Source organism: Tyto alba, unplaced genomic scaffold, assembly GCF_018691265.1.
Source record: "Tyto alba isolate M040663 unplaced genomic scaffold, T.alba_DEE_v4.0 Super-Scaffold_5, whole genome shotgun sequence".
Lineage (NCBI taxonomy): Eukaryota > Metazoa > Chordata > Aves > Strigiformes > Tytonidae > Tyto > Tyto alba.
Genome location: NW_024881326.1, coordinates 16,315,652 through 16,338,556, shown reverse-complemented (window position 1 = coordinate 16,338,556; position 22,905 = coordinate 16,315,652). Strand labels below are relative to the sequence as shown.

The 22,905-nt window shown below is 37.7% G+C and overlaps 1 protein-coding gene across 7 annotated transcripts in view; it reads right to left on the bottom strand.

Moving 5' to 3' along the window:
• Nucleotides 1-20,876: 20,876 nt before the first annotated feature.
• The window catches only part of DACH2 (dachshund family transcription factor 2), a 311,886-nt gene continuing 309,857 nt past the window's right edge, over nt 20,877-22,905 (bottom strand). For all 7 annotated transcript variants that reach the window (XM_042807358.1, XM_042807360.1, XM_042807363.1 and 4 more), the window contains one exon: nt 20,877-21,755. In XM_042807358.1, coding sequence (XP_042663292.1) covers nt 21,718-21,755 — 38 coding nt within the window. In that variant the 3' untranslated portion in view covers nt 20,877-21,717. The remainder of the gene's footprint in view (nt 21,756-22,905) is intronic.

The following is a 22,905-nucleotide window of genomic DNA, read 5'->3' as shown; positions in this document are numbered from 1 at the left end:
AGCTTCAAGGGACTAGCTAACACTTGAGACTTAATCAATATAAACTGAATATGGTAAAGGTTTAAACTGTGGCCTAAATATAATATACCATGAGAGAATATGGCTGGAAAGTCTTATCTGAAAGTGCCAGCAAGACAGAGCAACCAGTCTCTAGGATTCAGCAGAGCAGACTTCTCTGCTGGTCTGGGAGTTCCTGCTCTGGAGAGGAGGCACAGCCTCAATGTCTGCCTGGATGTCCAGTCTAACACCAAGGTTTAGAAAGTAAAAGGCACGTGAGGGTCCTCCTGCATTGATTCCTGGGGTGCAGGCTCCATGCAGAGCCCCTGCTGCAGTGTGCGATGCTGCAGAGAATGGTACAGGTGCAAGTGCTCAGTTTTCATGCTTTTTTTAACACCATTGGTACACAGTCATTTCCCTATAGATTCTCATCAAAATGATAAAAGACTTGGTAAATCTAAAATGTGATATACTGGACTATTGTTATGGAATTTCCCTATTAGATTTATCACTGCTTCTATTAATTCCATTTGGTATATTAATTTACCCTCTGTTAATTTATCACAGCTTTCTGGGTTGGGTTTTTTTCCCTCATCTGTGAAGTGCTCAATGTTGACAGTGACGGAAACCTCACAGGAAACATTGACAAGGTTTGAAAAATAATTCTGGAGCCCTTGTGTTGCTAAGGAAGTTTCATCAGTAGAACCAACGATTTGAGATTGTTTTCTCAGCGGTGCATGAGATAAATGAGAACTATTTCCAGATTCAGTAATTTTGAAATCTGAAGGAAAGATCTTATCAGTTTGCTGGCCACCCTGAATAGAATATATCAAGAAAGATTAATAGGAAACAGGGATACCTGGTTTGTTTTATAGCAAAAAAAGGTCTGCAAAAATATTTTAAGTAGCTGTGTTTGCCTCCTTCATTTTGCATTAAATATAAAATCTATATATTTTATATAAATAGTTTTTCATTATACACTGCTATGGGAAGCAAATTATTTTATGAAAAGAAAAATAGGTAAAATTTATTAAATCATAAAAGGAGATTCTGTATGAGGTCTGAAATGCTGGAATATTTAATATATGCTTGGATGTCTTCCAATTTTTTCCCAGTGGATAAAGGATTCTCTCAGGAAAACTTTATTTATACAATTTTAACCTAAGATGCAGCTGTATTAGATGTATAAAGGAATTTTCTTTTCCACCAGCTGCAAAATTTGACTGTGCTGAGATTCACTATTCTCAAACATATAACAAATATATTTAACAGATTAATAAATACAAACAATGTGAACCCAAAAGCCTATGTAGAAATACAAACAAATGTCAACCTTTGTTTGTTGAGGGTCTTCCTTATCTATAGTAAACACTGATTATATTTATTAAATATGAAGTATTCCACTTTCCTAGGAGTAGGACTGGGACCATGGAGCAATAGTGGCAGGTGATATTTTAGTGTAGCTGCAGCATGCTTGAACCATCCAAGGGGAATACATGACACATATCTGTGTAGCTCAATTTAATGTGCCTAGTTAGACAAGCACAAATGTTCATGTGCAATGCATTTGCAGCATGTAGATATTTGTGTCACGGTATACTACACAGTATATATTTGGAAGCTAATAGGAGTGTATTAAATCTTTTAAATAGATCATTAAAATGTGTAGAATACTTTTTAAACAGAAAAAAAATCTGCATTTTTTTAAGATCACCAGTTTAACTAAGCTACCACTAACCAAAAGCATATTTCAGTAATAATAGTTGTTGAATAATGACATCTGTTCTTCAATGAAGAATCTGTAATTTCTATTAGAATTATAATCTTTAATTTTAATTTAAAATCTTGTGTGTATACAGTACTATTAGTCATATTCCTATTGTAACAGGAATTAATCTGGTGTTTGTTATTCAGCATTTAGAGATTTTAAAAGTACATTTGACAGAGGTAGAAATAAAACCTCTCCATGTTAAAAATGTTCCATTTCTATCAAGTGGAACTGGTTTGAAGATTTCTGGTGAAGGAAGGAGGGAGCTATTTTTTTTTCCTTTGACAATAAAAATAGATCACATATATTTTTGGACTCTGAACACAATCTACGTTTCTAATTCTCAGACAGTGACTGTGACTCACTGAATATATTTCTAAAATCTGAGCTTCAAGAACATAAAAATACTGGCCAGCTCCTCGGCTGGCATAAATCAGATTAACGTCTCTGATCTTTGTTAAACTGGCCTTGTGCAAGATCTCTCTTATGCTTTTAGGCATTTCTGTTTTCTGATGCTTTGATTTTCCTTTGCTTTTTCTCACCTTTCTGGAATAGTTTCAGACTATCAGTTCATGAACGTCTGAGTTATTCTGGGGGCCAGCTCATTTGTTATTGACTTTTTTTTCCCCCTTGGGACAATATAATGTAGGCTCTGAGCATTGGTTTGCTTTTATATAGAATAGTTAATCTGATCAGAGCACTCTGAATGTGCTCTATGCAAACAAATTCCTATCAATCAGAAAGCAGGGCTTAATCTGTGTCCTCCTTTAGTTTTTTCCTACTCTTATAGTGTAGGTGTGTTTCTGTCATACACATTTCTGTCATGTGGTATCTATTTCCATATTTAAACATGTGTATTTTATTTCATATAAATGGACTTGGTGTATGAATTCTTACATACAAACTAGTCTACAGAAAACTAAATAGGAAAGTTACGATAATTGACATGACAGTAGATGGCTGTTCCCTCTTTCCAGTTGCAAAAGAAATGTCCAAGTCTGCCATATGTTGGAGCTACAGTGAATCCTTGTTCAACACATTTCAGTAACTCCTTCCTACGTAAGAATTATCTCTGTATGTGTGAGTGTGTGCACACGTGCATGCATGCATATGTGTATTTTGGAATCAGTCAGTTTCTTTAGGCACTGATACATCCTGTTATGAGGAAGCAGCAATTTCAATTGTGTCTTGATGCAACAAATACCTAATTTTGGAAAAGTTTCAATAATAGTCACCAATGGATTTGAAGGTTTTGATAAGTCCACCATCCATAAAGAAATCTACCCACTTTATTAAGTTCTTACAAGTATTTGCCTTCTCCTCTGCAATAATAAGCTTAACTTTAATTGAAGTTTAAGTACTATTGTTAAAAGATTGTAATACACCTTTCTTTTATGAGTGTGCAGTTTTGTTTTATGAGTGTACACCTTGGGGTACAGATACCTTTCTAAGCATACACTTTTATTTCTCTTCCCAGTCTTACATACAGTCTTGTCATTAGCTTGTTTGGGGGGAGGGTGGGGGGTGGTGTGTCCCCAGGTTTCTTTTTTTGTCAGGTATTGTTATATAAAGAAAAATTAATAAAAGGTAAAAAGTAGATGCCTTTAAAAAGGTAACAATAAATCATTCAATGTTGATCAGTTTTCTACACAGCCTGCAAGAAGAATAGATTTAATGGATCTGCGTACAACACAGCTTTTCTATATTGCTTAAGTTTTCTCTTCTGGCAGAGCATTGCATCTTTTGGAACAAGCCCTATATCGTGGGTAGACTTTCTCTGCTGAAGAGATACTGATTTCTGACAAGGAGTACTTTGATTGTGGGGGAGTCCATGTATATCTTCTCTATAAGTGTTTCTTGGTATATATTTTGAGATACAAAGCCTAAGAATACAGCAGAGAATATGATAATGCAGAATATAGAAAAAAAGCTGTTGATTACCAGTTGTATTTTTAGTGTCCTCATTCCAGGAGAATGCCAAAAGCAAACTTCAGCAGCCATATCCAACTGTATTATTTCTCATGACAGTATAAAATAGTGAGACAGTTTCACAAACTAGATTAAGAATCATAGTTTATATTGCTGCATAAAATTGCTAAAATTGTATAGAAATATGTATTGTGGATCATAAGTTAATGTAAAAACTCCAAGCTATTTTTTTTTCCCTTTGTCTGTTTAAGCTACTGGGCAAGTTGTTGCATGAATAAATATATTTTCTTCCTCTGAAACTGTGTAATATTAAATGCTGTGTTGTTGGCATAAAATATAAGTTGATCAGACAGACAAAGATTATTATTCTGACAACTGCATACACAAGGGTATCGTTGTACATTGAATTTCAGTGTGTAATATAGCATAAATCTTCATGAGAGACTCAACTTTTATTGGCTGCACAGAAGGTGCTTTTCCTTATTAAATACGGGAGATGGTCCCAGGGGATTTTTTTAAAAATATCTTTATCCATTTTTTTCATCTAGTCTCTGGGCCCTGGAAGGCTGACAGATACAGCCGGGTAAGCATTTCTCTTTTGAATGCTTGGCTATATATACAGTCATGCTTTAGTACTTGAGCCTCTGTAAAGTTTTCCCTCAGCAGAACCCATCAGATCCCACACAAGCTCCACTATAAATGGATGTACATGTGCCCTGTCTATAGCCTGTAGGACAAAATAAAAAGCCTTAATTCTGTGAAATATTACCAGTGAAACACTAAAATGGCAGTGGTTTAGATTCTGCACTTCTGTGATTCCTTGCTATCGCTGACTATTATCATCCTCTCATTACGACTGCTGAGGTTTTTCAGGGCATGGGGACACTGACAGGCGCTCTCACTTCTGGGCAGTGCACAAAATCAAGGGAAAAGGGCAGACAGTAAGATACTCTCTAACTGAATTTAAACTACATGGTTTATTTTTCTGGCCAATGCAGGTATATCATCTCTTTATTGGACATAAGTAATTAGGAGATTTTCGTCTACAGTCCATCAGGAGAGTTAGTCCACCCCTCTAAATCAGCAAGACCAAAGAGGCCATGGAACAAAAAGGCAATTTAAACTCACCGTTGTTTCCCAGCCTGACTGTGGAGCGTAATCCTCTTTCCTTGGATAAGCACTGCACATAACTAAAATGAGCTCAGGAGCTTCACATTCAACTGAGACCTCACTGCCATGTGTCAAAGCAGGGAGCAGTGCAAACCATGTAAATGTGTTTCCTTCAGCTCCTGCCCCTTCTGGACCCTTTTATGAAGCATGGCAATAATCCACAGCCAGAGAGGTGTCCTTGCTACCAGCGTTCACTGTTTCTTCAGGGGAATCTATGTCTTCACCGAACCTGGGTTTTGCCAGGGAAAATCTCTCTTAAACCTTATTGTAGCAAACATAGCTGTGACATGAAAGCTATGAACAGCGCTAACACATAAGTGAATACTCTTCACCAGTTCCCAGCACCAGGAGTTTTTGCTATCTAGTGCTTCCCTTTTGGATCCTCACCAAGCCACTGTCTCATGTCTAGCCTGGGGAGAAGCCCACCCTGAAGGGCTGTGCTGCTGGTCAGCTGTGGTGAGAGGGCTCCTGGCCCCTGCAAGGCTCTCACTGCCTGCCAAGCACCTTGACCCCTCCTTGGGATAAGGACACTGGCACTGCACAGAGGAAGCATACAGGGAAGGGTTTAGGTGAGGAGGTAGCATCTCTCTGCAAGCTGTTTTATAGTGACCCAAATGAAGTTTAAAGGCCTTTTACTGAAATGAAAACCCAAAGGGTTTGGAAAAAAATCTGTTTAAGTGAGTGTTGTTCTCTACCTTCACTGTGAAGTTTGTGGTCCCCTTATTTGACTGCATTGTCTCCGAGTCCAGAAAGACTTTCAGCAGTCCTGCCATTCTATTTATATTCACATGATCTGCCCATTGGTTAATTTTTGGTTTCCCTTTCGCTTCTTGCCACTTCCTAGTGCCTTTGTATGTCCACACATTTTTGTATATCTGTGCTTCGTCACTTCCTAAAAAATGTAAGTTCTAATACAATATAGGTTTATACACATGCTTATGCTCTTGTTTTGGATAGACCCATTCAGACAAACAGGCCTCTTCATTTTATGTAAGTTCTCAGGTAAGCTATAGTTTTGGAGAGCATCTAAAATATATGTGTTGTATGTAGGTAAATATAGTTTTTGAATGTGGTCAACCTGGTCCGGCTTTACAAAGAATATTACCAGTGTCATGCCAACTAGTGAAGCACCTAGTTTTCAAACTGAAGTTTAAAATTAGACATTATGTGTGCATGAATCCACTGTAAACCACTTTTGTAACAGAAAGCATGCTCAGTTTTTTGGCCAAGCTAACAGGAACTACTAAGGACAGTAGCATACAAACCATAAATCCTTGCTCCAGTTAATGCTGAATAAAATACCAAAGAATTCACTGAGTTTAGAAAGGTAGACCAACCCTGAATAAAAAGCTTAGTTACTCAACTACAGAGTGATTGTTTTGCTTATATTGAGCCAGTGGAGATCTTAAAAAGAGTGATTTTTATGGTATCTAACTTCCTTCACCTTTGTAAATCAGCTAATAGCATTAATCAGTTGGGAAGACTGTGGACACAGAGGTGTACTGCATTTTGAACTGATGAAATTGCAGTCCTCCATGGGTTTGTATATTGCATTAAAGAAGTCATTTATTCTTTATCTAATGCCCCTTTCCCCATTTGTAAACGAAAATGAGGTGGATCTTTCATGTGATGGTCTTTGTAGACCCACATCTACCTCCCCTCTCAGGCATACCTTATATATATGTATATATACATCTGTGCCTCATAACATCATCCCACACATGGGATAAGGTCATTGGAGATGAAGGCAGAGCTCAGATCAGACAAATTCAGGGCTTACAACTTTGAATTTATTTTTTTTCCCAAATTTCTGTTCTTCACTATGAAAAGTTATCAGTAGTGACAACTAAAAAAGGAGGATCTGTGTTTCAGACCCTTTTAGATCCCATATGAAAAGAATTGCCATTAAAACTTGGATTTACTAATTTTTTTACAATTAATAGCATCAAAGTCTTCGCAGCTGCCCAGAATGATCTTTTTTATCCTGGTACTTTCTGTTATGGCCTGATGTACTTAAAATCTTAGACTATACCAGTATTTTTTATACCAGTACTGACTATAAAATCTATATTCATCACCTTTATAGCACAAGGACTGTGGAATTATGATGTTTAAAGTACACATTATTAGTGTTGTCTCTCTGCTACTGGTTTGTATATTATTATGTTGAGAGAGAGTAACAGCTCTAAGGACAAAATGATGTTTTTTTCACCATTCACAGGAACATGAAATTGCATATATTGTTTTCAAAATTAGCTATCACATGTAAAGTTATCTTGTATATGGCTAAATAATAAAAGTAAGTGCATTTTTAGGTGCTCTTCAAATGAGGTCACAGTGCTTATGAATTTCCCAGTGTTGCTTTGGGCTTATGAAATTCTAATGGCAATCAATGGAACGATGATGAGAAATGTGGCACACGTGCACATGTACGCGTGCTCTTGTGATCAATTTAAAAAACTCACTAAACATAACTTGAAGGGATAATCACATTTACAGTTCACAAAATATTTTTTCAACTGCGTACGAATGCATATTGATGTGAGAAAAATGTTCCGATGAGGAAATGGTAAACTATTCATCTATTAGTTTAAAGTGAGTATCTTACTGCTAATTTTAATTTGCAGAAATATCAAACTATGTAACCTGAGTCAGTCTTAATTCTAACATATAGCACAGGAGAGAGAAGTTTTGGTACATGGTTTTCACAGCCTCATTTCCCACTGTTTTCTCCAGTTACAAGTGTGTAAATTTTTTTTAAAAGCAGTTAGGAGTAGTGACAAGATGTAGTATGTTTTGGTTTCCCATATCTGCATCTTACTATAATAACTTTTAAACAAATGTTTGCATTTTAATAGAGTTGGGTTTATTTGTTTTCAGCTAATGTTTGTTTATTGTCAATTTTTCACTGGCTGTCAAACTGGCTGCATCCCAACGTCCAGGCAGTAGCGATTCTGAAAGGAAATAATCAGCATGATTCTCCAAAAAGAGTGCTGCAAGCACAAATCAGACATCAGCATACAGCAAAGAAAGGCTGAACTCTAAGCACTGCTTTAAAATTTTGCAGCTCTACTTGGTGTAACTGTTATGAACCATATCACTTCACTTCTTAGCACATCCTTTTCCTTCTTTTTTCTACACATTTTCTGTACTCCTTCAGCCACCCATCCTCTTCAGTCTTTAGGCAAGTCAGTTTTTGCCATTTCTTTCTTTGTTGCCGGCGCCTGAATACTAATGTCTTAATAGTATTTATCAACTTTCTTGAAATCACTTTGTTTATTCATAGCTAGTTTCTTCTTGCAAAGTTTTTATACTTCAAAATTGCAGACCAGAAACACAACTGTTTTTTTTAGACTTCTCCACATGAACAATAAAAGAACCGTGAAAAGGCTTAACTTTGAATTTCACCTGTTTCTGGAAATTATAGCTACTGTAACATAAGAGACTGTTTCAGTACCAATACTGCCCTCTGAATTTTCATTTTCTGCTTGGATTTTTGCAAAACCATCCAAGTAGTCTTCAGTACATGATTTTGTTGTATTCGCTGTACCCCATGGGAAGGACAGTACGGCCAGCAGAAGTCATGAGAATTAAAGGGGAGCATTTCTTGTGCAAATACTGATCCAACTGGAACACTTCAAAAATTTGATCCAGGAGGAGAAATGATCACTGATGCTGCTCTCCTTCAGGGTGTCTGTAACTCAGAATAATAGCTCTTGAGTTATTAGCTGGTTATGTTTGGCATTCATCTTCTGAAGTTACTGCTGAAGGCATATAGGCAGAATAAAGTGTAACACCACATTGATAAATATGTGTCATTTCCCCCTGCTTTCCCCAGAATTGTATAAAATGGAAAGCCATAATTGGAATGTTAGTAAATATAATAGATCAGATTTTTTCTTTTTTTTTTTTTTTTTTTTTTTTTTTCCCCAGCTTGAACCTTTGTAACATCAGATTTCAACCTGGATTGAGTGACTTTCGTGTCTGATTTACAATTTTTTCCAATGAAGAAGGTAGTGTTGAAACAAAATAAATGCTTAATTGGTCATGATTTTTCAGTTATGAGAATTTATCATCAGATTAGGGAAAAAACAGATGAGAAAGTGAGCTGTGCCTGCAAAGGGAATGAGTTTTTAATCTTGTGAACAGCACATCTTCCATGGGCCAACTGGTGGGATGGGGAGTCCTGTGAGGTTTCATGCGTCTCCTCCATTCCTCCCATGTTCCCTGTGCCACTACAGTGTTTGTGGCTTTTAGTTTATTCTTGTATCTGATCTACAAAATCTGAGCATGGGACAGCATAAAGAAAAAGGATGGCAGTTACTGTGCATAGCAATCACATCTCAAAGTTAAATTTCAGATGGTAAAGGAATTCGCAACGAAACATTACTTCCAGTTTATAATTCAGTGTTCCTGTTTTTCTCTAAGGGGCAGAAGTTCCAAGATGCAGATTTAATCTGCATTCTTCTCTTTGTCTCTGAGTGAGCATCTTTGTGAAACACTCAGATCTGAAAGAGGCATGGTTAATAGCTGGCAGATATGGACTGGAAAGCTTTTCTGCCTGTCTTCCACCATACATTAAATCATAGTGATATGCCTTTATTTGACCCTTTTGATTATAAAGTATAATAAAACCAGAATTAAGAATTTCTTCAACTCTTTTCAATTCACAATGCAATGTGTGATAAACTATAGTTAAACAAGAGCAATTACTAAACAGTTTTGCTAATTAGAAGATGATTTGCCAAGTATGTTACCTCATTTTCTTTCCCTTACCATATTTTCCAAGAACAATTAAGAAATGGCCGTAAAGATTGCTGGCTACTGTTGAGGAAGACTTAATGGAAAGAGCTGTGGCAATTGCACTGAGATAATATGTACAAATAGCAACAGCAGAAAATAAAAATGGCCATAGTGTGTCAAATTGAAGGGTGTTGAGCCCATGCTCTCCCAAGGAATGTGCCAAGGGAAGAGTAGGATCAAGTATGCATTAAGGCTATACATTTCTGTGCCTAGAAATCCATGAGGACATCCGTGAGGATGTCTTAAGCCAAAGGCTGTATCTGTGTGCTTAATCACCCTAGACAGCTTTTGGGTTTTGGGTTTTTTTTGTTTCTTGCCTGAATTTGTGGAATCACTCTTCGATCGGATGCAAGCTAACGCCCCAGCAATAGTTTTCCAGTTGAGGTCCCACAGTAGAAAGGACTGCTTCCTTCTATTGCTTTACCCTGATACATGATACTTTAATTTGGCAGCCTTCATTTCTTGTATTAAATGCTGAATAGTCATGCTCTTATAATTTTCTTTGTGGCATGAATGCTTATATGGACCTCTGTCTCATGAATTCTCAGTCATTTTTTTTCCAGATTGCAGAGTCTTGATTTATTTAGCTGTTCCTTATGCAGATTATTCAGTGCAACTTCAAAAGCTTAGAATTAAAAGTACGTTTTTCCAGTGCTAAATGATACTTGATTTGCAGTCATTTTAATTTGTTCTTGTAGATTAACTTAATGTTTCATTAGCAAGTAAGACACAATTGCAGAGTTACAAATATTTTATGACAATTTCAATTCTCTATTTCTATTTTATTCTCTGCAATAAAATCTTCAAATAAATTATCCCCATACTTTTGACTTCATTTTCATTTCACACATGGTCACTGATGTAGATGTGTATGTCTCTGAGCAGGAGGTTAGAATAGGTGACCTCCTGAGACCTCGTCAACCTGAATTATTCTGTGAGTCGATAAAACCTATAATAAGTAATTTTCTTCAGTGATAGCAGAAACATATAATTATAAACATGTAAGCCTGTTCTTTAAAAGGCAAGCAGAAGATACCACAGATTTTCTGCAAAGACAAAACTTGTGAATTTTCATCCAAGCATTCCTCTGTATGGAACAAGCTCTCTAACACAACAAGCAGGATACTGAACTTTTCTGTGCTCCGTCTGATCCTACAGCCCAGTTGGCTAGAGGCAGCAGTGTGGTGGCCAAGCAGTGTTTCTGTTTTAGTGCCACTGTGAAACTGTGGAATGAGTTTCTGGTGTCCTTTGCCCAACCCGCTTTCCCCCCAAAAAGGATGTCAGGCTGATTTCTTTTTTTCCTAGCTGGTGAAATGTGCTGACATTATTTGAGTAAGTGATACCAATTAGTTGTAGGCTTTATGTAAAAGTCTAAGCATCTGTAGACAAAATAAAAATAATTTTATTTGTTTCCCTCTGGCCATGTATAGTTCAAATAGATAACTGATCCAGGATTTTAACATTACTAAATATATGGCAAAAAAAGGTACTTGCTCTAAATCACACAACAGGAGCGCTGACAGATCACATCACGTCTGATTGAGCAAACAAATCAAGAGCATGGGGCTAGAGGAAAGAGTTGGGAGCAGTGTCCTGAAGAATGTGGTGAAGGAGGAGCAAGAGGAAGAAGAAAATTCTGGGTGCTGTGCTGTGTCAGTAATGGGGAAAGAGGTGGCTGCGAGAGTGCTTTAATCCATGGTCTTTGGCTGGGCTGTAGGTGGGGACAGAGTAGTAGCAAGGCATGAGGGAACCTGATTGCCAGCACCACAGGGAGAAATACTCATCAAAAGCCAGCCTCGGTGAGGGACAGGGGCTGGAAGGCAGACCAGCTAGGGAGCTGGGCAGCACAAAGGAACATAAAAGCAATCAGGTAGTGAACAAAGTGGGAGCCAGAAACAGATCAAACCAGCAGCAGCTGACCACAATCACCCTTATTTTCCTGGAGTCACTTTATGGACAAAAGCATGGGATGGTGATTTCCTTCAGGCTTGAAGATGAAAGATGCTTTTGGGAGGCAGAGCACGGAGGGTGAGCTCGCTCTGCTTTTCTGTCCTGTTCCCACAGACGTGCAACAGAGAATTTGCTCACAGTGATGCCAGATTTGGACTGAGGATTTGCAGTGTTACAGAGCCAACTGTATTCAAAATTTATGGGAAGGTTCTGGGTGTCAAATGCCTGATTTTGGTGAGAAAGACCCTGACTTCCTCAGCTCTAAGTAAGAAGAAAAGCAGGCTTAAAATCAAAGGACCCTCTATGGTGCTTCCAAATGTCCAACAGCAGTTTATCACTGGACTAGAATTTCTAAGTAAGCAGTAAATTGTGCAAAATTTAGGTTAGCTGCCCTATTAGAAGTGAAATAAGTTTCAGGAGTGAAAGGAATATTTCACAGAAAAAACCCTCAAACTTCAAACAATGTCACCAAAGAACAAATACCAATATATTTGTACATCCAGGAAAATGACTCCTGAAGACTTTCCAAAATGACTTCTAGCTCTGTGTAAACTAGGTAGATATATGCATATGCCCGTGAATTGTTTAACTGTAGAAATGTCTTTTTTTTTTTTTTTTTTTTTTCCTGTATAGCAGATGCACAAAGGGAATGGAAATATTTTATAACTCAGGCTTTTAAATAATAAATAAATGGCTTACATTCTCAGTTTGAGACATGCTGATTTTTGTGTACTGGGTAATACTGAAGTATACAAATACTTTTTCAGAAAGAATTATTTTTCCCTTTTTAAAAAGAATATAAAACCTCAGGAATATGATAAAACATCACAGTTGGTTCCTAAATACTTTGCATCTTAATATGGTTGAAGTTAAGGCAGTAAGTAATTTCTGAGTTTTTCCCTTGAGCTGCGTAGTTCTTTTCATATGTAATTATTCTCTGAGTGCATTAGATAATGCTATGGTTCCCACAGCTGTATACACATCTATAAATCATTAATGAGGCAGTTAACTGAAACAAAACTATAAAAGATTTGCATTACCCGGCAGAACCCAGCCGTAATTGACTTCCAGTTATTTACAATTAATTTTTCCATTTGGAATAATGATTGCAAGCAACTTAGGTTGTTTTTTTTTTTATTACTCAGGAATTAGATGCTGACTATTCATCAAAAGTTTTTACAGCAGGACCCTGTCAGTGGACAGTGATGAGCTTGAGGTAATCTTACTTTTACATGCACATATACACATACCCCCCCTATACATTGGCAGAGGAGACAGGGATGGGAGGGGGCGCTTGTTGTAAAATGGGGACAGGAGTCAGTGTTAACATTTTTTTTTTCTTTTTATCACATACCCAAGTTTAAGAACAATTAATTTCCTTTCTTTATAGCATCTAGCTGAAAGGCAACACAATGAATAGAGCTGGCTACAGTTCTAGATAGAATAAACTGCATGCACGAAGAGTGAGTAAATAAATATTTATTTATGTCTTTCTATCTTACAAGATTGTAAGATAGAAACAAAGGACTAAACAATGAAAAGGCTGTCAAGTAAATATTAATCCATTATGCTATTAAAAAAATTACTTCTATAGAAATATGGGGCACAGAGCAAATCCTCATTACGTTGTCATTGTTTGAGTAAGCCACAGAACTCGAGGCTGTGTGTCAGACTCTGGACATATGCAACTAGAAGATCTGCTCTCTCTTCCATAGAAGCATAACTCTCATTGACGTTAATGGGCTGTGCATGTGTTCATCAGGAAGGGATGTCACATTCAAATTACTAATAAAACTTAAGTCAAAAATAACCAGAACCCATTTGCAGCAGCTGATGTTATCTCCGTTATCTTTCAATATTCAATTTTCAAAATGCCTAAGCAGATAGATCCTATCAATAGAATCTACTGGTTAGTTCTCTGTTTCTAAATCACAGCTATAAAATAAGTAAAATCTTATGTATTGAGGTGCACTATAGTGGACCCACTATAATTGGAAATCAATCCTTCCCTGAGACTGAGCAAATGATACCTTTAATTATTTACCCTTGCTACCCTTATTGGATATTAGATATATAAAATAAATGTTTGGGTCTGTTTCTTTCTCTCCCTGTCAGATATAGCTGTGATGCTGAGGAAGTAAAATTACCTGCTTTTCTTCCTTGTTTCAAAATAAATCATTTTGTTGTCCTTTGACTTAAAGATTCTCTCCTTTCATGAAAATTGGCTAGGTACCCTGCTCTGAGCGAGGAACTGAAAGTAAAACCAGCGTCATGAATGCAGAAAAGGGCAGTTGCAATGACCATCAGGAGCTTTGATTTCTTTGTAGGTTGTGTAGACCAAAAGACATACACTGGCAAATATGGGAGAGTTTAATTCTGAGCGATGGTAAGGCTAACAGCTACTGTCTTCGCCTTATCAATAGGTGCCAGCAAAAGGCCACTATAATTGATCTAGAAAATGTGGGCCCCATGACAATCAAACACTCGTAACCTTGAAAATCTTGCAATCTAGTGCTGAAGTAATTTTTTTCCAGGTTATGTTCCGCTGGATTGTGTTACAATGCGTAATGTAAAGTAACGTGACAAGACTAGACATGGGTCATTCAGTCTGTCAGTAATTCAGAGCTTGGCAAATTGGTCCTCCCTCTTCACCAGTCCATGAACTTCACAGATACTTAAGTTATTCATGCTACACTAGCTACCACATTATTTTAGCTGGAAAAGCTACTGTGATGTGTGAAATCTGAGAGGCTTTTCTTTTTGAAATTGGGCTGGTACCAGATGAGCAAACAGTATTATTATTTTCATTAAGATATCACATCCTGTCAACACATAACATTGGCAATTACATTTCAAATAATTGCATACCCAATGAATTGCATAGCTTATAGTGATTTACTGTGTTCATGATCCTTCTTATTGGGCTTGATTTCCTGGAGTGGGGAAGGGGCTTTTTTTCTATTTGTAAACTCAGAGCTCCACTAACTTTTTATGCAGATAGGTGATATTGCCGACCTTTTTCTTTTTTTTTTTTTTTTTTCTCTGCGTGCAACTATTTTAATAATTCTAAAACTGAGAAGTCCACCACATTCCAGAAAGTATTAAACTGGTCAACCCCTTCTTTCTTACATGGATTGTGAACAGTCTCTTACTGCCTGTCTTCAAAACAGTGAAAAAGAAACACTGTGGCTTTGGAGTTTCTTGAGGGTTTGCTTTGAGAAAGTGAACAATAATTTCAGTGAAAACAGAACTTTCATTTCGTGAAAATTTCTGTTTATTTGAAAAACTATTAACTATCAAAAATATGCAACTTACTTACCAGCTCTGATCTAAAGCAAGAGTCTTAGTCCTGCAGTGTTTCTCATCACAACAAAAGACTTATTTTTCTGTGACTCCTTGCGGGATTATGAGTGTGGCCTGCTTTTGATTTGATTTCAGAGCCAGCATCTGTAAATCAGGTCTGAGAATTAAACACAACTGCTTTTCTCTTCTTTTTTTTTTTTTTTTTTTTTTTCCCCAAGTTAGTATGAACTGAACAGAATATGTATTAGAAGAAATAAAGAATTACAATCGGGGTGTGAGGAATTCATTTTTTCCTTTCGAATGGAATCTCAGTATTAAACTACCAGGAAAAAGCCATGAAAGGAATCAATGGTTTTTCCACTGCTTTGCACATTGTAGAGTCATTTCAACATTGTAATATAGGTGTCAAATGCTTATAAATCAGCTGTCAAATGCTATCAAATACTTACTTTGCACAGGTGTAAATGATCACATAAAATGCAAAGCACTGATCTGACACCAAAAATCTCTGAGTACCATTTCTGTCTTCACCAGTTTTATAGAACTGTTAAAAAAAAGTCCGGTTGGGAGTTTATTCCCTGTAATTTAAGTTACTAGCTTTTTTTGTTTGTCTTCTTTTTTGGGATGTGGTTCCCCTCTCCCTCTCCTCCCAGCCAATTGGCACCAAGGGAGAGAATGCAGCAGTTTATATGGAATTGCTTTGGACTGGTCTATAAAGAAAAATATTATGTTTCATAATAATGTTACGAATGATAAAGCATTTTTCCTGCCAAAACATCTCTGTAAGTGCCCCAGCATCATCAACTGATGGCAGCACAGCTCTGGGAATAAACAGACTTTTCAGCTAATGGCAGGAATCATCAGGGGAAACACGAAACCGGTATTTCTTTCTGATACAGAATGAAAGATATGACTAAAGTTAAATGCCAAATCCTACTCGCATTGGAGCGAATTAAAGCTTATTTTTCATTCCTGTTTATTCTTTCTTCCTCTTCTTTCATTTAATGTCAATAGTTTTCCTTTCTATTTGGCCGCGTTGGTGAAAGGGCGGGACAATTCAGTTTAGGCATGTGGCATTCTGGTAATACGATTAAAGCTTCAGGCAAAGCCCAGATCCTAGAGTGAGAACTATACAGGCACTCCATGCTGGTACTCATCCCTCCGAAGGTGGGGGTCAGCGTACTGTGACCCCAACCACATCCTTCCCTCCCCAGCAGGACAGCTGCTGGCACAGTCTGAAGGTGTCCGTACCCTGGTGCCGGGTGTACATGCGTGTGGTATTGTGACACTCAGCAGCTTAATCCATACTGTTTACTTAAGGCTGTACACTTCGAAATCACTCTCAATAACCTTAATATAAGCTATATTGTATTGCAACATTTATTATGAAGTAACTGTGATGCAACCTTTATTATGATGAAACCACATCTTCACCTAACAATTAAAAATTACAAATTTTCTGTCCATTGTCTTAATTCAGACTTTCTTGTGAAAAATAAATTCACCTGTCTCACTGTTGGTTGGCTGGCTGAAGCACACAATGATTAATTAGAGCTGGGCCAATTTTGTCTAGTTCAATATGAATTTGCCAGTTCTCTGGCTGTTTCATCTCCATCACCCCTCTGACCAGCCAAAATTTATTCCAGAATAATGTGCATTTGCTGTTACTGGGAGTAGCAGGTATATATATGTGTGTGTGTGTGTGTATATGTATATATGGTCTAACCTGTCTGAGTTGATTTTTTTTTTTTTTTTACAGGTAATGATCTTAAATGTAGAGGCTGTCCCTGCTGTGTTGGCACAGAACTGGATTGCTCCTAGAGGTAAGATCTCCAGTTAGTCAGGTAGATACACTAGCCACAGAATACATGCCGGGAAGCTAGAGCAGCCCTCAGAGCTCTGAGAGAGCGCAAAGGTGAGCAATTACATTTTAGGGCCAGCAGGAACTTCTCCTTTTCCCACAACTAACCCATCTTGTAGAAAGCCAAAGCAGAGCACTGATAGATGGTGAAAGGGTTCTACTAATCAGTGAATACACATTTCAATGTCATTTTTGGAAAAGCAGTGCGTTTTCAAACGTGCAAAGCCAAACGTCTTTTTAAAAAGTTTAAATATTATAAAAGATCCAATTTGTGAAGTATCAGTTATCATAAGAGCATTTTAATATATGGTGCTGTACTTACTCTCACACTTTTGGATTATGTCAAGAGATCACATAATGAAGATATATAGTAGAATCTTACTGACCTTATAACTGGAACTCAGAATAATAGAAGCTGTTCTTTATTTTAGAAAATGAGCTCCAAAAATAATTTTCTCCCCTACCTTAGATTGCCACACACATGTTCATGCAAAGGGTGCTCTATTAAGATGCGAATGTTAGCTGGCCAACAGAAGCAGATGTGGCCAATGGTTTAACGGCAAGGGAGCAAGCGGCAGCATTTACGCTGTGCTGACACTGAAGTGGCTCATTTCAATTGATTTCTTTGATGTACAAACATAAAACTGCAGTAATTCATAATTAATCTATAAATTCATCATTTAAAAAATACTTGGTTTTCCTTCCCTTTCATCCCAGCTTCAAATCGATAAAGATGATGCCCTTTTTTGCAGACAGAACTAAAGTAAAAATGCGTATTAATAGTGATTTTACAAGTGCCAAAACATTTGTAGTATGTAAATAAATGAAGATAGCACACGACCTAATTTAAAAAAAAAACTTTGCTAAATTCCTTTCCCTCTCCTTCCCTCCACACCCCAGCAAGGTACCGTAGCAGGAAGAAGCCATGGGAGAGCTGGAAATGTTTGTGTCAGTATTGCTGCCAAAGGTAAGAGATCCTCAGCCTGGGGCCGGCGAGGCTGTGAAGTATCCCACAGGGAGTTTAGGGCTAAGTCTGTGCACATACGCAGGCACAGGAGTTGTGGAGATCAGCTGAAGCCATGAAGGAAATTTGTAACAACACAGGTTAGCCCATGTTTTGTCACGTTACCAGAAATATTCTGTATATAAATATATTAATGCACCACTTGCAGATAGCAATTACTTAAACCAGCATTCAGCTTTTAATGCACAGCCATGCATTTGTAAAGGAGTGTTCTTGCTGTGTATTACTGTAGATTCAGATTTTAAATTGAGATTGGTCACTATTGATCCTGTTAGAGTTTATTATGATAGCAGTCTGCATTACGCAAGATTCATAAAACTGCTGAAATACGTTGCCCATTAACTCGCCTGCATTTAGCCAAGATCACCTCGTGTCCAGCTAACACCAACCTTATTGGCATAACACCATTTCAAAGGCAATTGACAAACAAGGAGATGCTGTGTAGGAAACCGGAGCCGTCCCAGAGGCAGATGCAGAGGGGCTGTGGGTGCCGCACCCTGACCTCGGCGGTGCCTGCAGACCCCCCTCCCCTGCTGAGCTTCCTCCAGCCCGTCCGCTGCATCAGAACGGGCTTCGGTGGCCCTCTGCCTCGCCACTGCCGGGAGCTGCTGAGGACATGGGCACAGCCAGAGTCCTGCTCTTCTCAGGCATTTTCATTTGAAAAAAACCCCGAAAGCCAGAACCCCAAAGACGCAATGTCCCCTCCTGGGCCACCAGCGCTGTAGCCAGCTGGGACCACGCAGCTCCCTGCCTCAAACAAGGAGCAGCATGGTGAAGGCTGAATTGCCTCCGGCCCAGTTCCAGGATAGGGTTTCTCCAAAACTCTCCTACTGAGAGTGTTCCACTGTTTAGAAGACAAGATGAACAAGGAAGGTGATAACTGTAGCTGAATGTGAAATTCTGTCCATGAGAAATTAAAAAAAAATCTCACCATTGCCTGTGTCTGCTGTGCTGTACCACCAGGCAGGAATGAGATCGCGGGGTTATGCAGCTTTCTGAAAGCAGCACACACTGACCTGTGTGGGACAGGGAACCACAGAGGACAGGGAAGGTTGCTTTCCTGATCTTTATAGCTTACTTTTATGTATGAAAGACAATTAATTCTTCCCTTCATCTTGTCTTCTCTGCGTAAACAATCCCATCTCTTTCACCTTTGAATGTCAGGCTCAGCAGAGACCTAAAGATACGACCCGAAAGCCATTTCCCCATTTTCTTGCATTTTGTGCTCAGTTGCAGTACCTGGAACTAGACAAAGTCTATACTGAGGCTTTTTACACTGCATGGAGGTGAAAAGAAAAAACGCACAACCAGTGTCAGCCCTAAACCTGGAAGGTCTGCGTGTCGGGTGGGCGCGGGAGGTGCTCTGAGCTACAGCGCTGCGGGGGTGGGTGCGCCGTGCCCGGCCCCGCTCCCCGTGGGAAATGCCTCCGCGGCTGCACCGGCACCGTCCCACGCTTCGTACGGCATCAGTCAGCAACAACTGTGAAAGTGACGGGGTCGCTGTAACTCACCGCCAGCTCCCTATGCAGGAGGGTGTCATTTGGAATATTAACGAGAAGATGATGGGGAGTAAAATGACATTGAAGAAACATGGAAATCTGCACTTTTACATGAACTATTCAGTTGAAATTGGCCAAACCTGTTGTTCTGGCTTTAATATGTTTCTCCAACAGAAAGTGTTAGTTACAAGTTGCTCATTAGGTTGAGCCGACACATAAAAACCTCCGTGTCTTGGTTTGTCAATATTTATCAGGAGTTACCTGGTAAGGACTTAACGGATTCAGTCTCTTAAATTTATCAGTTTTCTAAATCTCATTTGACAGTACTTTGGCATTTAAAACTATTCTGGGAAGGGCAAATTAGAAATCAATGATGTGCTCATCAAACCAGTATCAATGCAGCCTTAAAAAATGTAGATCAGGCACCGAGGAAAAAAATGCTAAGATGGTCTTTATGGAGACTAAAGAAAAAATGTCAGAACTCTACCATTTCAAAGACTGAAATATTTAGTTTCTTTAATTCTTTCTAAAATGCACGATACTGCATAACTCATCAAAGAGCTCTCTTCAAAATCTACAATTCTTTGGAGTGATACCAGAGTCCAGTCAGTCAGTCAGAAATGTTGCCATATCCCAAGGGCTGTTTCAAATCCTTTTTAAAAATAAGATTTAGAAATAAGGTCCAACCTTCATTTCAGATAATCCTGATGGAATAGCTACTAAAATTAGTAAACAGTTAAAAGTAGAATTTAAGCTCAGGTGCTCACACATGAGTTTTTATTAAGACTGCAGAAGGACTCACAATTCCTAATGCTCCTGTTTCTTTGTCTCATTCAATTTTTGATTGTTTGATCAATGGCAGTGTGACTAATGCAGTTATTTGAATGCTTGCTATAAAAATAATATGGAATAAACCACATTTGTATATTGGAAGACTATTCTGATACTTAGTTTGATCACCTGTAAAACAGAGGCCAACATGTTTTTCTTGAATTGGCACCTGGTTAAGCTCAAAGATTTCTTTAGGAACGAAGATCAGGTGAGTCTATTCTGCTGTATTACCTAGTGTGGTTTGAAGCTACGCTTTGAAAGTTGGCAAAAGTCTGTAACCAGAAAAAAAATGCAGCTAAAAATAAAGGGAAGTTTGAACACTATACATATAGATATAGATAGCAGTATACATAAGCATAGGAAATATATTCCCCATAGAGCTATTTAAAGGTTTTTTTTTTAATTGACTGATTAATTCAGGGTATGTGTGTGTAAACATAAGTACGCACATATAAACATGCCTTGTGCCTGTGACCCATAAATGAATGTAAAGAATGAACAGGTGATTACTTAATTCCATTTGACTCAAACCAGCTTTCAGTCACGTATTTTGAGAAAGGAATGTTTCACTTGCAAAGTTCAGAATTTGGAACATACAATAATTAGGAAAATGTTTAATACCAACCCACCCTCTTTATTAATTTCTTCAAGTATTTTTAATAGTGCAAAATATTGTTTTGCATTAGTACAGTAACTATGGGCATTCACAGTAAAAAAAAAAATCTTAAAAGATTTCCAAAGTCAAACAAAAAAATTTTTAATACTGTATTTTTAGCAAGAACATTTTTAACAAAGAATGTGTACTTTAACTTAATATGGTACAACAGAGAAACCATACTTAAAAGTTTCCATTATCTAACACTCTACTGCATATTCATTTTTTCATCTTAAAAGACCAAAAGCCAAGCTGAACTGAGCATAAAAAAAAGCATCAATTATAATTCTCGTATTACGTCAGCTATTAGGGTTTAGCTCACACTTTTGAATTGGTCATCTAATGAAAGGACAATTTTTACATCATTCTTTTAAAAAATGTACACACATTTCTTTTTAAAACGTAATATATATCGAGTATCTGCTTCAGTAAACAAAGCTTAATTTATAAACACAATCGAAACAGCTCCATGTTGAACAGTTTCAGTGATAAACTGGACTTGTATGATGTACAGCCAGTGAGGACCTTTGTGGCTTAAAATCATTGTGCCATTGCTATACAGTAATAGCTACCTCCTTAGAAAAAAAAAAAAAAAAAAAGTTCTTTTTTGGGGGGGAAGGGGGAAATAATTCCTGTATGTGCTTAAAAATACTAAAACTCCTTTCTATCTCTGGGGACCTAAAAATGATCTGTTGCAACAGGCTTGGTTTGGTATGGTAAGCTTGTAAAAAGTCTCAGTATTTCTTAATACGGCAGTTTTCGATGCAGCAACAGTAAATTACTTGAAATTGTCCTTCAAGTTTCATGCTACAAATCCTGTTCTTCACACAGTACTGAAGGCATCAAAGGTTGGAAGGGACGTTTTTCATGAACTATATAGTCTTCGAATAGTGGTCACTATACATTTTTCAACAATAGGTGTTTCCTTCAGTACATAATAGTAGGTTTGATGTATGTTCTGTTTTCTGGAGGAAAGAAAAAAAGATGAAGAAAGGTCAATTACAGCATTACACAGCTTATAATTAATTGAAACTTAGGCGGGTTTTCCTTGTTTGTTTGTGGACTTCTTCTCAGTCCACATTATCAGATCTACGAGTGCTATGAACCATCCGTCGTGGGCGTATGCTTCCCGTGGGAGAGGCGCTGGGTGGCAAAGCCCTCGAGAGGTGCCCATCACGCAGAGAACCGGCCGCTCCCTGTGCACTGACCACCTTCTAACCTAAAAACTAAAGCTAAAAAACTACCAGCCTCGTTTCTAAAGGTGCTTGCCAGCCATCACCTGCTGAGCAGAGGCTATAAATACTCCTAGTTGGATTTTCTTCCCTTATGGAATTTGCTTTTTAACTAAACACTCGTTTTCTTTCTTTTTCTCAGAAGGCAGCCTGTGTTGTGCTGCATGTCTCTGTAAGGCAGGCCAAGTAACACGACATCAACTTTACAATTTACCATTATTACATGCACAAAACCTTCTAGGCAACAGTGTGTTAAAAAAAAAAAAATGCATTGCATTAAAAAATGTAATAGAAGTAAATCAATATCTGGTCTTGGAAAACTGTTCTTCCATTCAGAAATGGCCACATTTCTTTAAAAATTATTTTTGTTTAGGGAAACAAGTACAAAGCGACTTATTTCCTCCATAAAAATATTTCTAGTCATAGTACCTATCAACTGTGATTTTTCACATTAGAGCAAATTTAAACCCAGATAAAAAAATAAATATTAATATGCCCATAGAAACTAAAGCTAACAAGAATCCATATTCCTGTTCATTCTACAACGAATCATGAATCCACCCAGCTAAACCCACAAGTACTGATCTTGAAGATGATAGCAAAATGATAATATTGAGAAGCATTTTGTATAATGTTGACATCTATCCCATTACTGTTTTACATATGCCAATACTGAACACTCATAAGGAAAGAACAAGTATTGACCTGCTAACTGACACTGATCCTCGGAGCAATCTCAAAGTTTGCCACATTTCAATTTCGAAATGCATTTCAGCTATAATATGAGTGATTTATCATTTAGCCATAGCTGTCAAAGTAACCTCCTAGATAAAACAAAAACATCTGGAACCATAAACAGAGGAGAGCAGTAGCTGAATTTTAA